The following is a 17,640-nucleotide window of genomic DNA, read 5'->3' on the forward strand; positions in this document are numbered from 1 at the left end:
ATTCAACCAAACAAGGAATGTCGGGAATAGAACCCAGGATTCTGCCGTGACGAGTCAACGCTTTAACCACTATGTAACCTGCTGCACCTTGATTCAAAATACAACAATCCACCCTAAGACAATGCATGTAGGTCTGTTGTATTTGGAACACTCTAGCACACGTGTTCAGGTAATTAGAGTGAGTGAGTTTTAGTTTTACGCCGCTTTTAGCAATATTCCAGCAATATCACCCTGGGTGACACCAGAAATCGGCGTCACACATTGTACCCATGTGGGTAATAGAATGCGAGCCTTCGGTGTGACGAGCGAACGCTTGAACCATTAGGCTCTCAGGTAATTAGTGACACCCCGTACACACGACAGTCAGTTCGTCATACGACCGTCATATGACAGAGGCATATTGGTGTCCATGTACAATCAGTCCGGATGGAAATTCTTTCGTCCTGACCGAAAACGGCACTTTACGGATGGCCACTGTGTAAGTTTTCCATGTTCTTGATGATAAGTACAATTTAACATAACATGCATGTACATCACTAAAAGAAGCTTTATTCATAATTACAATTGTTTTATGACAGTGTAAATGTGTTAAACTGTTGTAGTTGTATTGCATTGTTTCTCTTACGATTAAGAAGCCTGGGATAATCCAGTAAATACATTTAGAATGGAGTAAAGAGAAATATGCAATAAGCTGGAATATTTGAGCCTAGTATTGCTACTTGGTGAACACTGTTTTCTTTGAAATTGCCATTATAACTGCCACGCAATCGTAATTGTTCTGCCTAAAAGTTTGTACAGACACCTTTTTTGTTAACTGCCATTTTAATCTTTTAGACTACAACTGATTCTTGTTTGCTGGTTTCTCATTGAATTCGTTTAGGCATAGATTTTTAGATGAACAGTTTCAACTACACGTAACACACTTTACGTCAAACGTGAACTTGGAAAATGGGTTTGTGAATGTTTGGGAGCCCTAACTTTGGGTGGGTGCAGTTCCTTCATGGTAGAATGTGTATGATTTGAAGCTGACAATCAGTACAATCAGTGCATGCTGCCAAATACAGAAAAGGAGACCTTTATCACTATTTGTATCATTTTCACTGCTGGAGATCCCCACAATTCTGTCATAAAAGTACCATCTACATATACGGGTCATATACCGTGTCCTTCTTCAGACATATAGAGCATTCTTCAATGAAAGTCTAATATAAATGTTTGAGAAAGACAAGCTCTAACGAAATGTAATCAAAGGCTATATATACAGCAAGTTTTTCTGGAAATCGTTTTAACGGCTTTAACTGACATTGAACTTTTTTATTCACATTTGTTCCTTGGTACGGCCCGAATCGAAAAGTTGGGAGCACTATAAGTAATACCCAATTTTCCTTTCAAGGGAGTCAACGGTCCCTTGTCTGGGAGAAACTGGAACCTCTGTATCATGGCAACCAAGAACAGGAACAATTCCATCCGGGCCAGAGATTCCCCGAGACACACTCTGCGACCTGAAAAGAAGATAGAGTAGGTGTTTGAGAAGGAAACGTAGCGCGTGTAGATTCGACAGTCGTCTACAGCACTGCCGTATGGAGATAATGACAAACACAAAGACTTTGTCAGTCCTCCTAACCAAAGAACTGCCAGTGTCAGTCCGTTTGAGAAGCAGCCACGAGAAGAGAGGAAGGCCAAGTAACACCATTCATTTGAAAGATTATAAATATTTATTATCTTTATTTATCCCATTTCAAGTTGCATGTACAGGCAGAAGAGTAACATGGGTTAGCAGTTATATCATCAAGTTAATATACAAAATTGTACACACATGAGGGTGTACATATATAGATAGACAGGAGCTAGGTGACAATGTTATATCTGTAATGTACACATTAGTTTAAGTTAGTCACATTGTATGTGTGCTAAATTAAAATGTCAGAGTAGGGTATCTAAGTGATACCATTTCCTAGTAAAATAACGAATTTCCCTATCCTATCTTGTTTAAGGCTTGAGGTATAGATGAAATTTTTAGCAAGTAGTAGTAACATGTGATTTACTATTTGGTTGTTTGAGGACAGTCCAACCTTAAAGGTCACATAAACCCTAGGGGTACAAATACATAATTCACTAACTGGCATCGTTATAAATGAAACCCCGTCATTAAAACTACTCATTTCGACCTTTAATTGACTTAAATCGACCTTTTTGACAACAGTGCACAATTCTCACCCGCGAACGAAATTTCAACCAATAAGAGCGGCGCGTCTCTGTGACGTCATATGAGGAATAGCTTTGAGGGCCGATGCAGAATTCATCTACATTTTAGGGGGTAAATTATCTTGTTTACAGGCTTGTATAAACCTGAAATCGTGACAATTGTTGTGGAAAATGAAAGCTATATGTTCTCACAATCTACTAACATTTAATTTTGTCTCCTGCTTTGCCTAGTTTCCGAGTTACAACTTGTTTTCTTAGACGATTCTGTCAAAATCGATTGGTGTCGTTAGGCCCTATTTGTATAATGACTGATCCAAATTGATCCCATTTCTGTGTTTTTTTACCTCGATATTTAATCATGTCATGTAAAAATCTGTTTGTATTCTCAAAACAGTGTCGGCCCGTAAGTTTTCACATGCAATACAGCAATGAATACCCCCTTGTTGTAACCCGTGTTAGGTGGTATAAACCTACACATGTTATTTGTCATCATTCACTTGATGGTCAGTTAATGAATTTATAACAGGTATAATTAGTGGTAACACACTTAGATTACCCGACAAAGGTTCCCATTTGGCATTTCTTGTGTCTGGAGTAAATATTCAACATTATAAACATCGATCAAAGGATTAACCGAAAACACGCTGATTGATTAAAGAACCACTAAACTTTGTTTTTTGTTACTCTTTTAACCATTACATATGAAAGATTTGTGGTTAGTCTTATGCGGAACACCAAATTTATTCTTTAAAAACTTGTGGTTAATTAATACCGAGCGATTAAAAGTGGCCAAAAAGTCGCCTGCTTCCCTCTCGCCCGCCAACGAAACCACAGACAGGTTACGTAACTCTGTCGCCAGAGCACTGCAGTGACGTCATATGAGGAACGATTTTCAGTTAGTTGTATAGAAAGTGTGTAGCACGCTCATCATTTTGATGATTTCTCGACATCAACGACGACATGCCGAATCGTTGCTTTGTCGTCAATTGCTCCTAGGGGTCGGGTGATGGTGTCACCATGCACAGATTTCCACAGGACCCCGCAGTTCGTGCTAAATGGGTTATGTTTGTGAGTGCGAAGCGAGCATTGTGGAAGCCTGAAACGATATCTTACTTGTGTTCAGATCGTTTCACGGAAGTTAAAGAATCAAAACTACTTACTAGTTATAGTAAAATATGTATATGATTGATGACCATAAAGATTTTCCATAACACAACTTGTAACATAACGATTTCTTCCTCGGAAGTGAGGTTGTGGTCGAAGTAACAATAATATTGTAAGTAGTATTATATTGACACCCACCTCGCTGCCAGGAGAGAAATTGTTATGTTATACGCTATGTCATGCAAAATCCTATTGGCCATCAATAAAATACATATTTTACTACCAGTAGAAAGTAGTTTTGATTTTGTAACTCGGTGAAAACAAACCTAAATAGCATTTATCCTCAGACTGGCGGATGTTCCCGACAGGGCGCCGCCATTTTTGAAAATCGTAAAGTCTGTTAGAATTAATGAGATTATAGTTTGTTTTCATCAAGTTAGAAAATCAAAACTACTTTCTACTCGTAGTTAAATATGTATTGGAATCATAACAAAAGGGTTTTGCATGACACAACTTATAACATAACGATTTCTTCCACGGAAGCGAGGTGGGGGTCGAAGTCACAATACTGCGCGATAAATTTCTTGCTACATTCACATGGTTAATGTCCACTCACCAGTATGTAGATACTAGTCAATGTGCGTCTTTATATTTGGTCTTATAATCCTAATTAGTTTATTATCATACTTTTATGCATTTTGAAACTAAATAAAAAGCTGACGATCTGCTGATACTTATAGTGAATTTATAACAGAACTGTAATATCTAGACATTTTATAGTTTGACAATGTGAATCATAATTCGCACACACACCCTAGTGTATGTTGTCTGTCTCATTACACTTCACGGCGAAAACAATGATTCTGTTGAATGCTACGACAAATGATTAAAAACAAAATGCAAATATTAAAATTAAAACAGATTAAAGTTATAGGAACAATATCAGGCCATTACCTTGTTTGAGGAATGTATCCATCAATATCCACAAAACTGTTCCAAATGATGTGTCTTTTAACAGTTTAATATACGAAAAAGTGATCAATCTTTTCAGGTATTGGTGTAAATTGGGCAATCAATCAATGTATTGCCGGTTAATCCTTTGAAAGAAGGACGTTGTTTTTACGCAGACACCGACACGGCAGAGTGTATTCAGTATAGATTAGTAAATCTATATACATAAACAATACCTTTTGACAATTCCGCTGTGTAAGATAAAAGTAATTAATCAATCAGCGTGTTATCGGTTAATCCTTTGATCGATGTTCATAATGTTGAATATTTACTCCAGACACAAGAAATGCCAAATGGGAACCTTTGTCGGGTAATCTAAGTGTGTTACCACTAATTATACCTGTTATAAATTCATTAACTGACCATCAAGTGAATGATGACAAATAACATGTGTAGGTTTATACCACCTAACACGGGTTACAACAAGGGAGTATTAATTGCTGTATTGCATGTGAAAACTTATGGGCCGACACTGTTTTGAGAATACAAACAGATTTTACATGACATGATTAAATATCGAGGTAAACACAGAAATGGGATCAATTTGGATCAGTCATTATACAAATAGGGCCTAACGACACCAATCGATTGTGACAGAAGCGGTTATGAAAACAAGTTGTAACTCGGAAACTAGGCAAAGCAGGAGACAAAATTAAATGACAGTAGATTGTGAGAACATATAGCTTTCATTTTCCACAACAATTGTCACGATTTCAGGTTTATACAAGCCTGTAAACAAGATAATTTACCCCCTAAAATGTAGATGAATTCTGCATCGGCCCTCAAAGCTATTCCTCATATGACGTCACAGAGTCGCGCCGCTCTGATTGGTTGAAATTTCGTTCGCAGGTGAGAATTGTGCACTGTTGTCAAAAAGGTCGATTTAAGTCAATTAAAGGTCGAAATGAGTAGTTTTAATGAGGGGGTTGCATTTATAACGATGCCAGTTAGTGATTTATGTATTTTTACCCCCTAGGGTTTATGTGACCTTTAATTACTTTTATCTTACACAGCGGAATTGTTATAAGGTAGTGTTTATGTATGTAGATTTACTAATCTATACTGAATACACTCTGTCGTGTCGGTGTCTGCGTAAAAACAACGTGCTCCGTTCAAAGGATTAACCGGCAATACATTGATTGATTGCCCATTATTGGCTAACTAAATTACTGTTTTTAAAGAAAGGCGGACATTATGCAATTAGTTGCCAGGCGTGCTATCTTGGGTGACCAATGAGACTATACACCAATACCTGAAAAGATTGATCACTTTTTCGTATATTAAACTGTTAAAAGACACATCATTTGGAACAGTTTTGTGGATATTGATGGATACATTCCTCGAACAAGGTAATGGCCTGATATTGTTCCTATAACTTTAATCTGTTTTAATTTTAATATTTGCATTTTGTTTTTATTCATTTGTCGTAGCATTCAACAGAATCATTGTTTTCGCCGTGAAGTGTAATGAGACAGACAACATACACTAGGGCGAGTGTGCGGATTATGATTCACATTGTCAAACTATAAAATGTCTAGCTATTACAGTTCTGTTATAAATTCACTATAAGTATCAGCAGATCGTCTGCTTTTTATTTAGTTTCAAAATGCATACAAGTATGATCACAAACTTATTAGGATTATAAGACCAAATATAAAGACGCACATTGACTAGTATCTACATACTGGTGAGTGGACATTAACCATGTGAATATAGCAAGAAATTTATCGTGCAGTATTGTAACTTCGACCCCCACCTCGCTTCCGTGGAAGAAATCGTTATGTTATAAGTTGTGTCATGCAAAATCCGTTTGGTTATGACTCCAATACATATTTAACTACGAGTAGAAAGTAGTTTTGATTTTCTAACTTGATGAAAACAAACTATAATCTCATTAATTCTAACAGATTTTACGATTTTCAAAAATGGCGGCGCCCTGTCGGGAACATCCGCTAGTCTGAGGATAAATGCTATTTAGATTTGTTTTCACCGAGTTACAAAATCAAAACTACTTTCTACTGGTAGTAAAATATGTATTTTATTGATGGCCAATAGGATTTTGCATGACATAGCGTATAACATAACAATTTCTCTCCTGGCAGCGAGGTGGGTGTCAATATAATACTACTTACAATATTATTGTTACTTCGACCACAACCTCACTTCCGAGGAAGAAATCGTTATGTTACAAGTTGTGTCATGGAAAACCTTTATGGTCATCAATCATATACATATTTTACTACAACTAGTAAGTAGTTTTGATTCTTTAACTTCCGTGAAGCGATCTGAACACAAGTAAGATATCGTTTCAGGCTTCCACAACGCTCGCTTCGCACTCACAAACATAACCCATTTAGCACGAACTGCGGGATCCTGTGGAAATCTGTGCATGGTGACACCATCACCTGACCCCTAGGAGCAATTGACGACAAAGCAACGATTCGACATGTCGTCGTTGATGTCGAGAAATCATCAAAATGATGAGCATGCTACACACTTTCTATACAACTAACTGAAGATCGTTCCTCATATGACGTCACTGCAGTGCTCTGGCGACAGAGTTACGTAACCTGTCTGTGGTTTCGTTGGCGGGCGAGAGAGAAGCAGGCGACTTTTTGGCCACTTTTAATCGCTCGGTATTAATTAACCACAAGTTTTTAAAGAATAAATTTGGTGTTCCGCATAAGACTAACCACAAATCTTTCATATGTAATGGTTAAAAGAGTAACAAAAAACAAAGTTTAGTGGTTCTTTAATTATGAATTTAGATAGTGTCAGATTGGTTAGGAGGTTAGCCAAAACTTCCGAACGAATTGACATTCAAAGAAAACATGTGGTATATTTTCTGAGGCGGTTTTACAAATGTACATGTGTGGTCATCAACTAACTTTATCTTCAATAATTCTTTTGTTTTGCATAAATTATTCTGTTTATTAATCTGTATTGAAAGTCATTTGTACATTTCCTATAATAGCTAAACACGTCTTTCCAGTCAATCACATGCTGAAAGACAGTGTTCCAATATTCAAATGACTTGTGTGTAGTATCATTCTTAATTAGTTCATCATATAATTTCCGTGAACCTTTTGCATTACAGATAATATATTTGTATATATTTTTAATATCTGGCTGATCAAAGGCAAGTGGTCTGTTTCTTATATGATATCTCCAGTTATTTGGAATATTGTTTAACAAGTGTTGATAGTCTAAGACGTTCCCTGTATTTTGTATCTCTGCTTTAAATTTTCAAAACTTAGAAAGCCTTTTTCATCAAATATATCTTTTATACTGTGTATGCCGTGAGTAACCCAGTCTTTTATAGTATATGATGATTTGAAGAAATGATTCAACAAAGTGGTTGAGATTTGGTCTATATCATTTTCCTCAAAAGTAATTTTCTTATAGAATATCCTCCAAGCAGCTAAACATCTCTCCAATAGGGATTATCATGGTCAGATAAACAGTCAACAGTATTGGAGCCAAGTCAGAATAAATGAATTACGGGAAAGGTGTTTATAGATTCTTTAGCTTTTTATATAGTTTTTCAAAGAGGATATTTCAAATCATTAATGAAACATTCTATATCTATCATTCTGAGGCCTCTATCTTGATAAACTCTGTTTATAGTTGATCTCTTTATGTTGTCGTTTTTTCCATAAAAATTTATAAATTATTTCATTAGGTTCTTTAATGAATGTTTTAGGTGGGTTTGGCAGTGCAGAGAAGATACGTACAAGAGTTGAGAGTTTTAATAACAGTGGCTTTTCCAATAAGAGTCATATTTCTTCTGTGCCATTTGGTGAGTAATCTATTGATATGTTCTAAGCGTTTCCTTGTGTTAATCACCCATAGGTCATTGAATGAAGTATTTAAGGAAATTGAACCTATCCAAATTGTCTTCATTTTATCTATGTTCATTTAAAGTCCTGATATTTTGTGTTTCAATTGCTGCATTGAGGCTTTTTTTCAGATCCATCTAGAATTAAAAAGGATCGTCAGCATACTGTCCTAGTTTATTGTTCATTATCATTACGTGTTATGCCCGTTATGTGCAGATTTGTCCTTATCATGGTACCTAATATTTCATCTGCAAGAATGAATAAGTATGGTGAAATTGGATCTCCCTATCCACATCCCCTTTCAAGTCCAATAAAAAATGACAGATGTCAATTTTGAATAACTGATGCGGAGGTTAAGATATCTACCCTTTTTATTATGTTTGGACCGAAACCAATTTTTTTAATACCTGTATATATATATATATATACACACACACACACACACACACACACACACACACACACACATATATATATATGATGTATATGATTTTATATATATATATATATCTATATATATATTGCCAACATAGCAATTGGCACCTTAACACTTCAAGTAACATTCTGAGATTTCATTTGAAAAAATATTTCAGATGTCAGGAACAACCAACAATTTCGTTTTCCTGTACAAACACAATTCCCCCCAGGTTATACAGTTACAGGAACGTGTTTTAGAACGTAAACATGACAGCTCTTGATATCATCATACTGCCACACACCGGTGCGGTATGGCGTCACAGGTTACGTCTATATCATTCACTGAAACCTTCGAAAGTTATTCCAAAATGACCCAAAATACCATGAGCATCCTCTTAGAATGACCACTGGTATCATCACTATCAGGTAGTGATTCATTAACCCATACTCATGATGTAGACGGTTTGTACAGCAAACCTACTTTTAGCAGGAAATGGGTTTCTTGCAAATATTTTATGAAATAAAAACTGCAATACTTACCCATAGAGAAGGGGAATCCTAGTACCAATAACCATTATCACTGGTATCATCACTATCTGTTACAACATTTACCCATGCTCATGATATAGTCAGAAATGTACAGTAGACCTACTTTTAGCAGGAAATAAAGAAATAAAACAACTGCAATATTTACCCATAGAGAAGGGGATGAATTCTTCTTTCTTCAGGTACTTCCCTTCACCATCTAGGAATCGTTCGGGTCTGAAGTTTTGAGGATCACCCCACACGGCTGGATCTTGTAGAACCGAGTCCAAATTTGGCAGGACAGTCACGCCCTTGGGAAACGTGTAGCCCTGAAACTGGATGTCGTAGGGTACAGAGTGAGGAACTGCAAGTGGAGCTATGTCTGAGCATCTCTGTATCTCACTGATGGTGGCTTCGACGTAGGGAAGACTGGTCTTGTCCTTCATGGTGGGAAGTCTGCTTTGCCCAATGTTGTCCTGTATCTCCCTGAAACACTTGTCCTGAACGTCGGGGTTGTGGAGGAAGTAAAGGAGAGTCCAGCGGATGGTGGTGGCAGTGGTCTCAGTTCCGGCTATGAATAAATCTCTGACAGTTTTCTCTAGGTGACCTCCTGCAAGAACAATGAAACATCATTTCTTCAGAAATGGGCTTCACACATTGCACCCATGAAGGGAATCGAACCCACGTCTTCGGCGTGACGATCGAACGCTTTAACCACTAGGCTACCCCACCGCCCCTCCAACATACAGCAGATACCCATTTGACATAGTTTGACCAGGCATAACACAGAGTCTATATTGGTCTACTCTGAGGAATAAATAACCATGTACTGATGTCAGGCCCATTTGCTCATCTCCTGGTAACCAATGTGTTGTAGGGGGTTTCACAAGTTTTAACAAGCTTGAAACGACACATGTTATTATCGGTAGTAGATCCCAAGTATGCAAACCATTAACATATGTGGAGGAAGAACAATCTATTTGCTAATTCTGCTTTGAGATCCCTCTTGATTTCCATGAGTGACATCATAAATCTCATCTAAGAAATGTAGATTCAACCTTAATTGTTAATGTAATTTCATGCAATCATGGACTATTTTGTTATAAAAATGGTAACTTGTCAACTTACTATCAAACGTGTCGTCGCTTCCACGAAGTTTCATTTCCTTGATGTAAGCTGTGATGAAATCGTCCACATTGTCTTCGTCGTAGCTGTTTATATGCTCTTCAACATCCTTTTCAATTTCACCTTTATCAATTGTTTCCATACTCTGCATAAGAGTTTTAAAATTGAAAAAATCGCCAGGGATGAACCTTACAATTGGATATAAGTTCAATGTGTTTGCTCCCCCGAGTAGCTCCAAAATTTTCTCTGTAGCCTTTAAGAATTTGACAAACCGTGGATCATCATACTCAAACTGCTTCCCCAAACACACAGCACAGATGATATTAGCCACGGCGTTGTGCACGAGTCGTTTGCAGTCGAAAACATGTCCACCTTTTTGCTCGAGTGCTTTCAGGAAGACCGACAACTCATCTTGTATTTTGGACTCCAGAAGGGACTTCCCCATTCCAAAGTCTCTAAGTGTTGTTAATGCAAATCTTCTTTGTTCTTTCCAGTGGGTGCCATTGGTCCCTCCTACCCCTAAAATGGTAAAAGGTATATGTCTCAATCAACATGTTATGAAAAGGTCTTGCAATCACGTGTGAAATATAAGTATGGTGTTTCCCATTTTGTAAATCCAGACTTATGCCGACCAATGTAGTCCTAATCCACTGTACTAATATGATGACGTTTAACATGGGCACTTCGGAAAAATCTTACCGTCAACGAAACAGCAGAAGAAGGACCACCACTTAAATTAATTGGCATTGACGCAACTAGCTGGGAGTCTGAATCACCGACCTTCTGTTCTCTGTGCAGAGAAATGGGGAGGTAAGAATCACTGACTGACTGACTGAGTTTGGGTTTACGCCGCTTTTAGCAATATTCCAGCAACATCACGGCAGGGGACACCAGAAATGGGCTTCACACATTGTGCCCATGTGGGGATTCGAACCCGGGTCTTCGGCGTGACGAGCCAACGCTTTAACCATTAGGCTACCCCACCGGCCCAGGTAAGAATCATCCCCCACCAACAACATTATATCAACTTGAACATTTTAGATTATGTGGGCTGGCGATGTTTTTGTAGACTGCACAGCATGCAACTGACGTGTATCTGTCCAGGGCCGAGAAATAGAGACTCAAGGTCAAATCGCCAATGTTAACATGTCACATGTAGAACGTAAAATTAAAAACAAAAATGTTTTCACGGCATGTGATTTGAAAATAGGCAATGGTTCGACGTTTATGTTTTGCTGATTATGGTTTTCTCCAGGTGTGTTTATGGTTCAGTGTAAATAAGTAATCTGAACTTATTAGTTAAAGAATTGACTTCAAACCTTGCGTTAAGGGAGGTATGCTTTGGGTTATTCCGCCTTACAAAAACCCCAGTGAACACTTTTATAAAGGTTACAGAGCGGTGTTTGAATTATATCTTATAATCCCCAAGTCCTGTTATTGATCAATTCTTTCCCGTCCAAAGAGAGGGTAAACACGCCTCATGGCAAAGACATATCTGCCTATATAACCAGCTGTACAGCGTTAGTAGCACGGTTTCTGAGGATATGGCATATGAAACAGTTCAATACAGATTTCACGCCAGGCGGGTTATGTTACCTGTACATGTGAGCCCCCGTTAATTTTGGAATTCCCCACGAACTTGTATTAAAACGAGACCATCAGTTAGACTCCATGACATTGGTTGATACATGTCATGGTATCCAACTTGCATAGACCATTATCTTACCTCACACATAAATGTCGCTTTCTGATTGGCTGAGCGCTCTTCTATTATTTTCAATGTACCCCGCTTACAAGCGAGTAACATTTCAATGTAAACTGCTTACAAGCGAGTAACATTTCAATGTACCCCGCTGTCAATGGCAACTCATTTGGTACTTCATGGTAGTAATTCTTTATCTCGAATAACATTGAATCACGTATGATGGACGCAAATTACCGATGTTTTGCGAATGCAAATCGATGGAAGGGAGATAACTCTAAATCTGTTTTTCTTGTCAGCAAAATCTTGCGATGGCTACAAAAATTTGTACCCGTGCTTCAAACAATTCAAAATTAACATTAAGGTGTTTGGTAAGATAAATACGTTGTTCACTGGTCCCCCGGGGCCCATGGGTTGATGTACCATGGTATCCAACTTGCTGTACATCAACCCATGCCCCCCTCGTGGCCAGTGAACAGCTCATAATGTAAACGCTGGTTGTCACACGCATTCGCACACATGTCTTCTTTCTCATTATAAACATAACATATCCGCACCAGAACATAGTTTCTCTCTCGAGTAATTTGGATGCACTGACAGATAAACTGTACCATTTACGCTGAAAATATGATCTTATTCTACAAACAAAGGTACATCTAAAGATAAGACCACCTTCTGAGAGATCTTTTTGTCGTATTTTCACATTTTGGGAGGCAGAGAACATTACGTCTTGCTGATGAAGCAAGATGATGATGTCATGTTGGGAAGTGTTAATAAAATCCTTCGATTCATGATTGTTTAGAGAAGTTAAGCCTGAAAATCAGTTTATATTCACTGACAAACATCAGAATTAACGCTTGCTGCGATTAATTGTAATAAGGCGCCGTACACCAAATCGTCCACGCAAACTAAGCGGTACATTTTAACACTGAAAAACCTGTAGCCTCGTTTTGGATCCGGAGGGAAAGACGCTTCCGTCGTCGTCAACCCTAAGAGAAGGTTTTGGTTCTCTATGGTGGGTATACCTAATTATTTGCCTGTTTGTTCTGTATAAATTACATATACAATGATCAAGATTACATTATTTTTAAAGTGAAGAACACAAGTCAATAACGATTACTTAATGAGGAATTACGCTTGAAAGTTTCGATGCGAACGGTAGAAGCCATTTTGGAAGAATCCATTTTGTTCGCTACAGGGAGACGTTAGGCAAGGGAAGAGGGGTAATTCTCGCACTGGGAGACAACCCCTGTTTGTTTACCTTTTCGGACATCATGTACGATTTCGGACGAGGGTTCTCACTGGGGCTGTAACGAGGGGTCACACATTCTCTTCCCACAGATGTTGCTTGTCATATCTTCCTACGAACCTCTGTTCTAATACGGCCATATTTCCCGGTTCTCGTAAAATCCCCTAGCGGCAAAAAAATCGCAATACGAATTATCTTCCTTCTTTCTATCCAATCGGAAAACGTGTTACATCGACTTAGATCCAACTTGACTAATGCAAGCAAATGTGGGGCCACAAATATCCCTCCTCTGCCGGGGACTTGTGTTGATGTGACACACAAAACATTTAATGGCTAGCTTGTCCGTTGTCAATGGAGACTCCATTGATCCGTCATTACATGAGTGACTTCCGTCTAGGCGAAACGTTTGCGCATCGCGCAGGGGAAGAGGTTCCAGTTTTCCCGAAGCATACGGAAATTACCGAGGCCTTGCGAATGGTCACTTTTGAAACAACGTCGCTTATTGCACTAAATCTAAATCTCATTGCAACCAATCACGAATCCTGAACACTCGCACCATGAAAGGGCCGTATTAGAACAGAGGTTCGTAGGAAGATATGACAAGTAACCTCTGTGGGCAGAGAATGGGGTCACACAAATATTGTAAAATTTTGAATGATGGCTGATGTTTCGAATAGTTATCTTTGATGAGTTAGTGACATGTTTTCCCATTGTTCCTGCGATAATCGAGACAACAACGGATATTCTTAAGTGTCAAAAACCCCATTGGCGATATGTTTGTTTTGAAACAATTACATAAAGTGGCCATGTTAAGGGACATCGTTCATGGCTTGCCTGACAAAATGCGTTGTTTTATGTCAGCGCTCACTGTGTACTACATCACATGAATATTCTAGCCTATTGTTACCAAACACGTTTGATCTGAATTCCACTGTCATTTGTGATTTTTATTCTATCAGACAGGATGCCTCCAACAATGCGAAGAAGAAAGGTGGGACTTTCGTACACATCTAACTATGAACACCAGACCATTGCTACCTCACAACCACAAATAGGATGGAGCAAAAACCAACTTCTTGATGTGAGGATAGAGGCCGTTATAGAGGCCAAACAAGAAGGATCCGTTACCAAGTACAATGTTCACTACATTGGGTGGCCCGCCAAGTATGACTAGTGGGTGGGGAGTCAATCATTGTAACGAGGTCAAGCCTGCAGCAGACAGGCACACAGGACATTTTCATAGTTCAGCTTCTGAATTCAATAACGGACAACCTCTCATGCTCTCGTGGTGTAGATTCTTTGGGTAGTCAACCGCATTCCCATTTGGAAATCTGGTTATAACAATTACTTAGGCAAGCCAAAAATAGTTTGCCCTATTGGGTAGCAGGTACAATAATTTTACATATTTCTCTCAGTATATAAACCATCACCGAGGAACAGGTGGTTGTGATTTGGTGAAAAATACAACTTTTTCTGAAGACTTTCAGTAATGGATTCTTCTTCGTTGAAAATGGCAAAATGGCAGGTCTTAAACAGTGAATTGGTTGGATGTCAATGTTTTACTGGCAAGGACCCATGCAGAATCAGGTTTAGTTTTCTCATGAAAGAATTAATTTCTTAGTTCCTAGTAGACAGTCGCAGGTAAAGCAATTTGTTGCTTTAAGTTGTTTTTGTGAAATAGTTCCCGGGTTTAAACTGTGCAGTTAAATTCAACATGTACATTAAATACTTGTTGGGATTACTATATCGTTTATGTACAGACCATATATTTCTAGTTTTTAAACATATTTCCTGTGGTGAAACATTACGTTCTCCACTACTACCTATTTTACTTTTTCAGAGTTTATATTAATAATTGTAACAAGGAATTGTCTTGTATTTGCTAACTTAATTGGTGAGTAAATATTTTGGATATGTTTCAGGAAGGGACATCTTCGCTTTACAAAGTACACGCTCCTTTAACATGGACTCTTGCATTTTGTTCCGAAAAGGTAGGCCACGAGACAAAAAAGCAGTGGAATGTTTTGACTTGATTATTTATATTCAATAGTGTTGAGAGTAGCAACACAACAAAGAAACAGAAGAACTCGGCAGACAAATCAACAGTAGCATAAATGAAAACACATAACGCAATAATGGCAATTTCACATACCTTTGTTTTGAGCGAAAAAATCTGTTAGAAACGATTTTGGTCTTTCAGAGAAAACGTCACCATTCTTGACGAGGGCCTCCTTAATGGCACTGTATCCACTGAGGACAATGACTGGCTGATTGAAGATGTACACGCTGAAGATGTTTCCATACTGACGCCGCAGTTTGTTGAATGTTACCCTGATGTCGGCACCAATGGACAAGGCGTTGCCCACGAACGGAAGAAGAGGGGGACCAGGGGGAAGACCAGGAGGACGCCGCGTTGACAGCCATAGAATAAGTGCTACATTGATGAACACCAGTATCAGAGATGTATTAAACATCAACAGTCCCGTCAGTGATGCTATGGCAGCAAATATTGCAGCAGAGCTGGAGCTAACCATACTGGCTGTCGTTTGTGATCTCCACCCACTGAAAACTGACTTCTCTTGTCGCTCACGCAACCTTATAGAAAACGCTCATGTGACGTCAGCAGAGCTGGAGCTAACTATCTAGGCTGTGATCTCCACAGAAAACTGACCTGTTATTGTCGCTTACGCTAAACATAGGAAATGTATATGGAACCCGAGAAGGGACATTGTCGCGTTGTCGCACTGTCGAATTAAAAATATTATTCAAAGGGTTAAAATGTGGTCAAAGTTTCGCGCTTTGGGTAATTTTGACAATTTTTACTTGATTTTGAAAGGGCGACAATATATCAACGGACAATGTTCCTTCTAGGATTCCATACACGTGCTATATTTGGCGCATCAAAGATTAAGAAAAGCGGCAGCGGCAATGCTACAATCCTGTGTCCTGTTTACAAGTGTTGGCGCAACACGAAAACGACACATATTTTGACCTTGAAATATTTGTCTTCGTCCCAGTTTAATACGCCTTGCTTTAAGGCTGTACTGAATGCCGCTTTCAGCTTAAGATGTACACCGCTATCCTAACACCGTATGTATGTATGCATGCATGCATGCATGTATGTATGTATGTCTGTCTGTCAGTTCAACAGAGCGCCGATATTGATCACGTCTCTTGAGTTGTTACAAAAATGTGGAGTAGGGTTTTTATACGAAATAGGATTTACCATACTGCTATATAACAGTGTTGACAGGATTCTCTATGCTAGCAAATTATGTCGTAGCAGACATGTATCAAGTACTTCTTTTAGTTGACTCATTTTCCGTGTGATATTCCCGTGAAACTTATAGTGCAACCCGATCGTGAAACGACAGTGTGATGCTGATTTGTTGTTCAAATTCGTGAAATCATAACAACAGGTGAGATGAATGTTGATATAAAATTTGTATTTGTCTATTTATTTATTTTCTTTTATTTTGATCTGCTTATAAATTAATTAATGGGGACACGATGTTTATTTACTTTACTTGGAAATGTGATACAAATGTGCCACAATAAGTGGCAATACGGATACGTAGCAACCTTTGCCATGGCCCCTTGGAGTTTTACTTATCCGGGTTTCACTGTACATACATACATACATACATACATACATACATACATACATACATACATACATACATACATACATACATACATACATACATACATACATACATACATACATACATACATACATACATACATACATACATACATACATACATACATGAAGTTAATATAATGAAATATATGATCAACAATTATGAAAAAGACAAGATGTATATTTTTTGCAGTGACAGCAATTGCAAAGGTATTTCGTGTAACGCTCGAAGTTACCAGCTGGTGAGATATGGGCGGGCTGTATTACTACTAGCCACAGCCTGGGAATAAAGGATTCATTGGCGGAGACGCTGCCAGTCTGTGTGTCCCAACTGTCCTCATTTGCACTTTAACAGTGGCAGCCGGTGTAAGATTGAAAACATACCCGCGTTGAAAAGGTACCCGGCGGGTACTTTTTCAACATTGAATTATAACCCGGACTCACTTTTCAATGCCAGTGGTCTTTTTTCAACATTGAATAATCACCCGGCTGCCATTGAAAAATAACCCGGGTCACGTATTGAAAACATACCCTCGTTGAATAAGTACCCTCGCTGTTTCTACACTGTAAACGGACGTAGACAATTAAAACACCATTGATTAGCTTTTTACCCATGTACTTATTTACATATATTTCTAGCAATATAATTTAAATATGGTCTCTCGTAATTCCCTGTGGAATGGCTTGTGTAAACATATTTATGGTTTTATCAAAATGTTTATTCAAAATGTTGTACATACGGTGAGACCGAAATAAATCATTTGTTGAATGACTGTGTGCCTGTCTTTGATGTTTGGAGTTAGACGCCGCCGATCCAAAC

The 17,640-nt window shown here is 38.3% G+C and overlaps 1 protein-coding gene across 1 annotated transcript; it reads right to left on the reverse strand.

Annotated features, from left to right (window-relative positions):
- Positions 1-1,299: 1,299 nt before the first annotated feature.
- LOC124291042 (cytochrome P450 2U1-like) lies at positions 1,300-16,129 on the reverse strand. Its single transcript, XM_046727943.1, has 4 exons — positions 15,330-16,129; positions 10,230-10,745; positions 9,271-9,711; positions 1,300-1,502 (listed from the first exon to the last, which is right to left on the reverse strand). The coding sequence occupies exons 1-4, from the start codon at positions 15,709-15,711 to the stop codon at positions 1,315-1,317; spliced, it is 1,527 nt and encodes a 508-aa protein (XP_046583899.1). The 5' UTR covers positions 15,712-16,129; the 3' UTR covers positions 1,300-1,314.
- Positions 16,130-17,640: the final 1,511 nt, after the last annotated feature.

The sequence above is a fragment of the Haliotis rubra genome, unplaced genomic scaffold (genome assembly GCF_003918875.1).
Source record: "Haliotis rubra isolate DU_JTF1 unplaced genomic scaffold, ASM391887v1 Scf48, whole genome shotgun sequence".
Lineage (NCBI taxonomy): Eukaryota > Metazoa > Mollusca > Gastropoda > Lepetellida > Haliotidae > Haliotis > Haliotis rubra.

What these genes read in the sequence shown, in the direction of transcription:
- LOC124291042 (XM_046727943.1), bottom strand. Translation starts at nt 15,711, where the DNA reads ATGGTTAGCTCCAGCTCTGCTGCAATATTTGCTGCCATAGCATCACTG. An exon ending in TTTTTTCGCTCAAAACAAAG is followed by an intron (nt 10,746 to 15,329) that starts GTATGTGAAATT and finishes TTACCATTTTAG; the next exon opens with GGGTAGGAGGGACCAATGGC. An exon ending in AAGCGACGACACGTTTGATA is followed by an intron (nt 9,712 to 10,229) that starts GTAAGTTGACAA and finishes TTGTTCTTGCAG; the next exon opens with GAGGTCACCTAGAGAAAACT.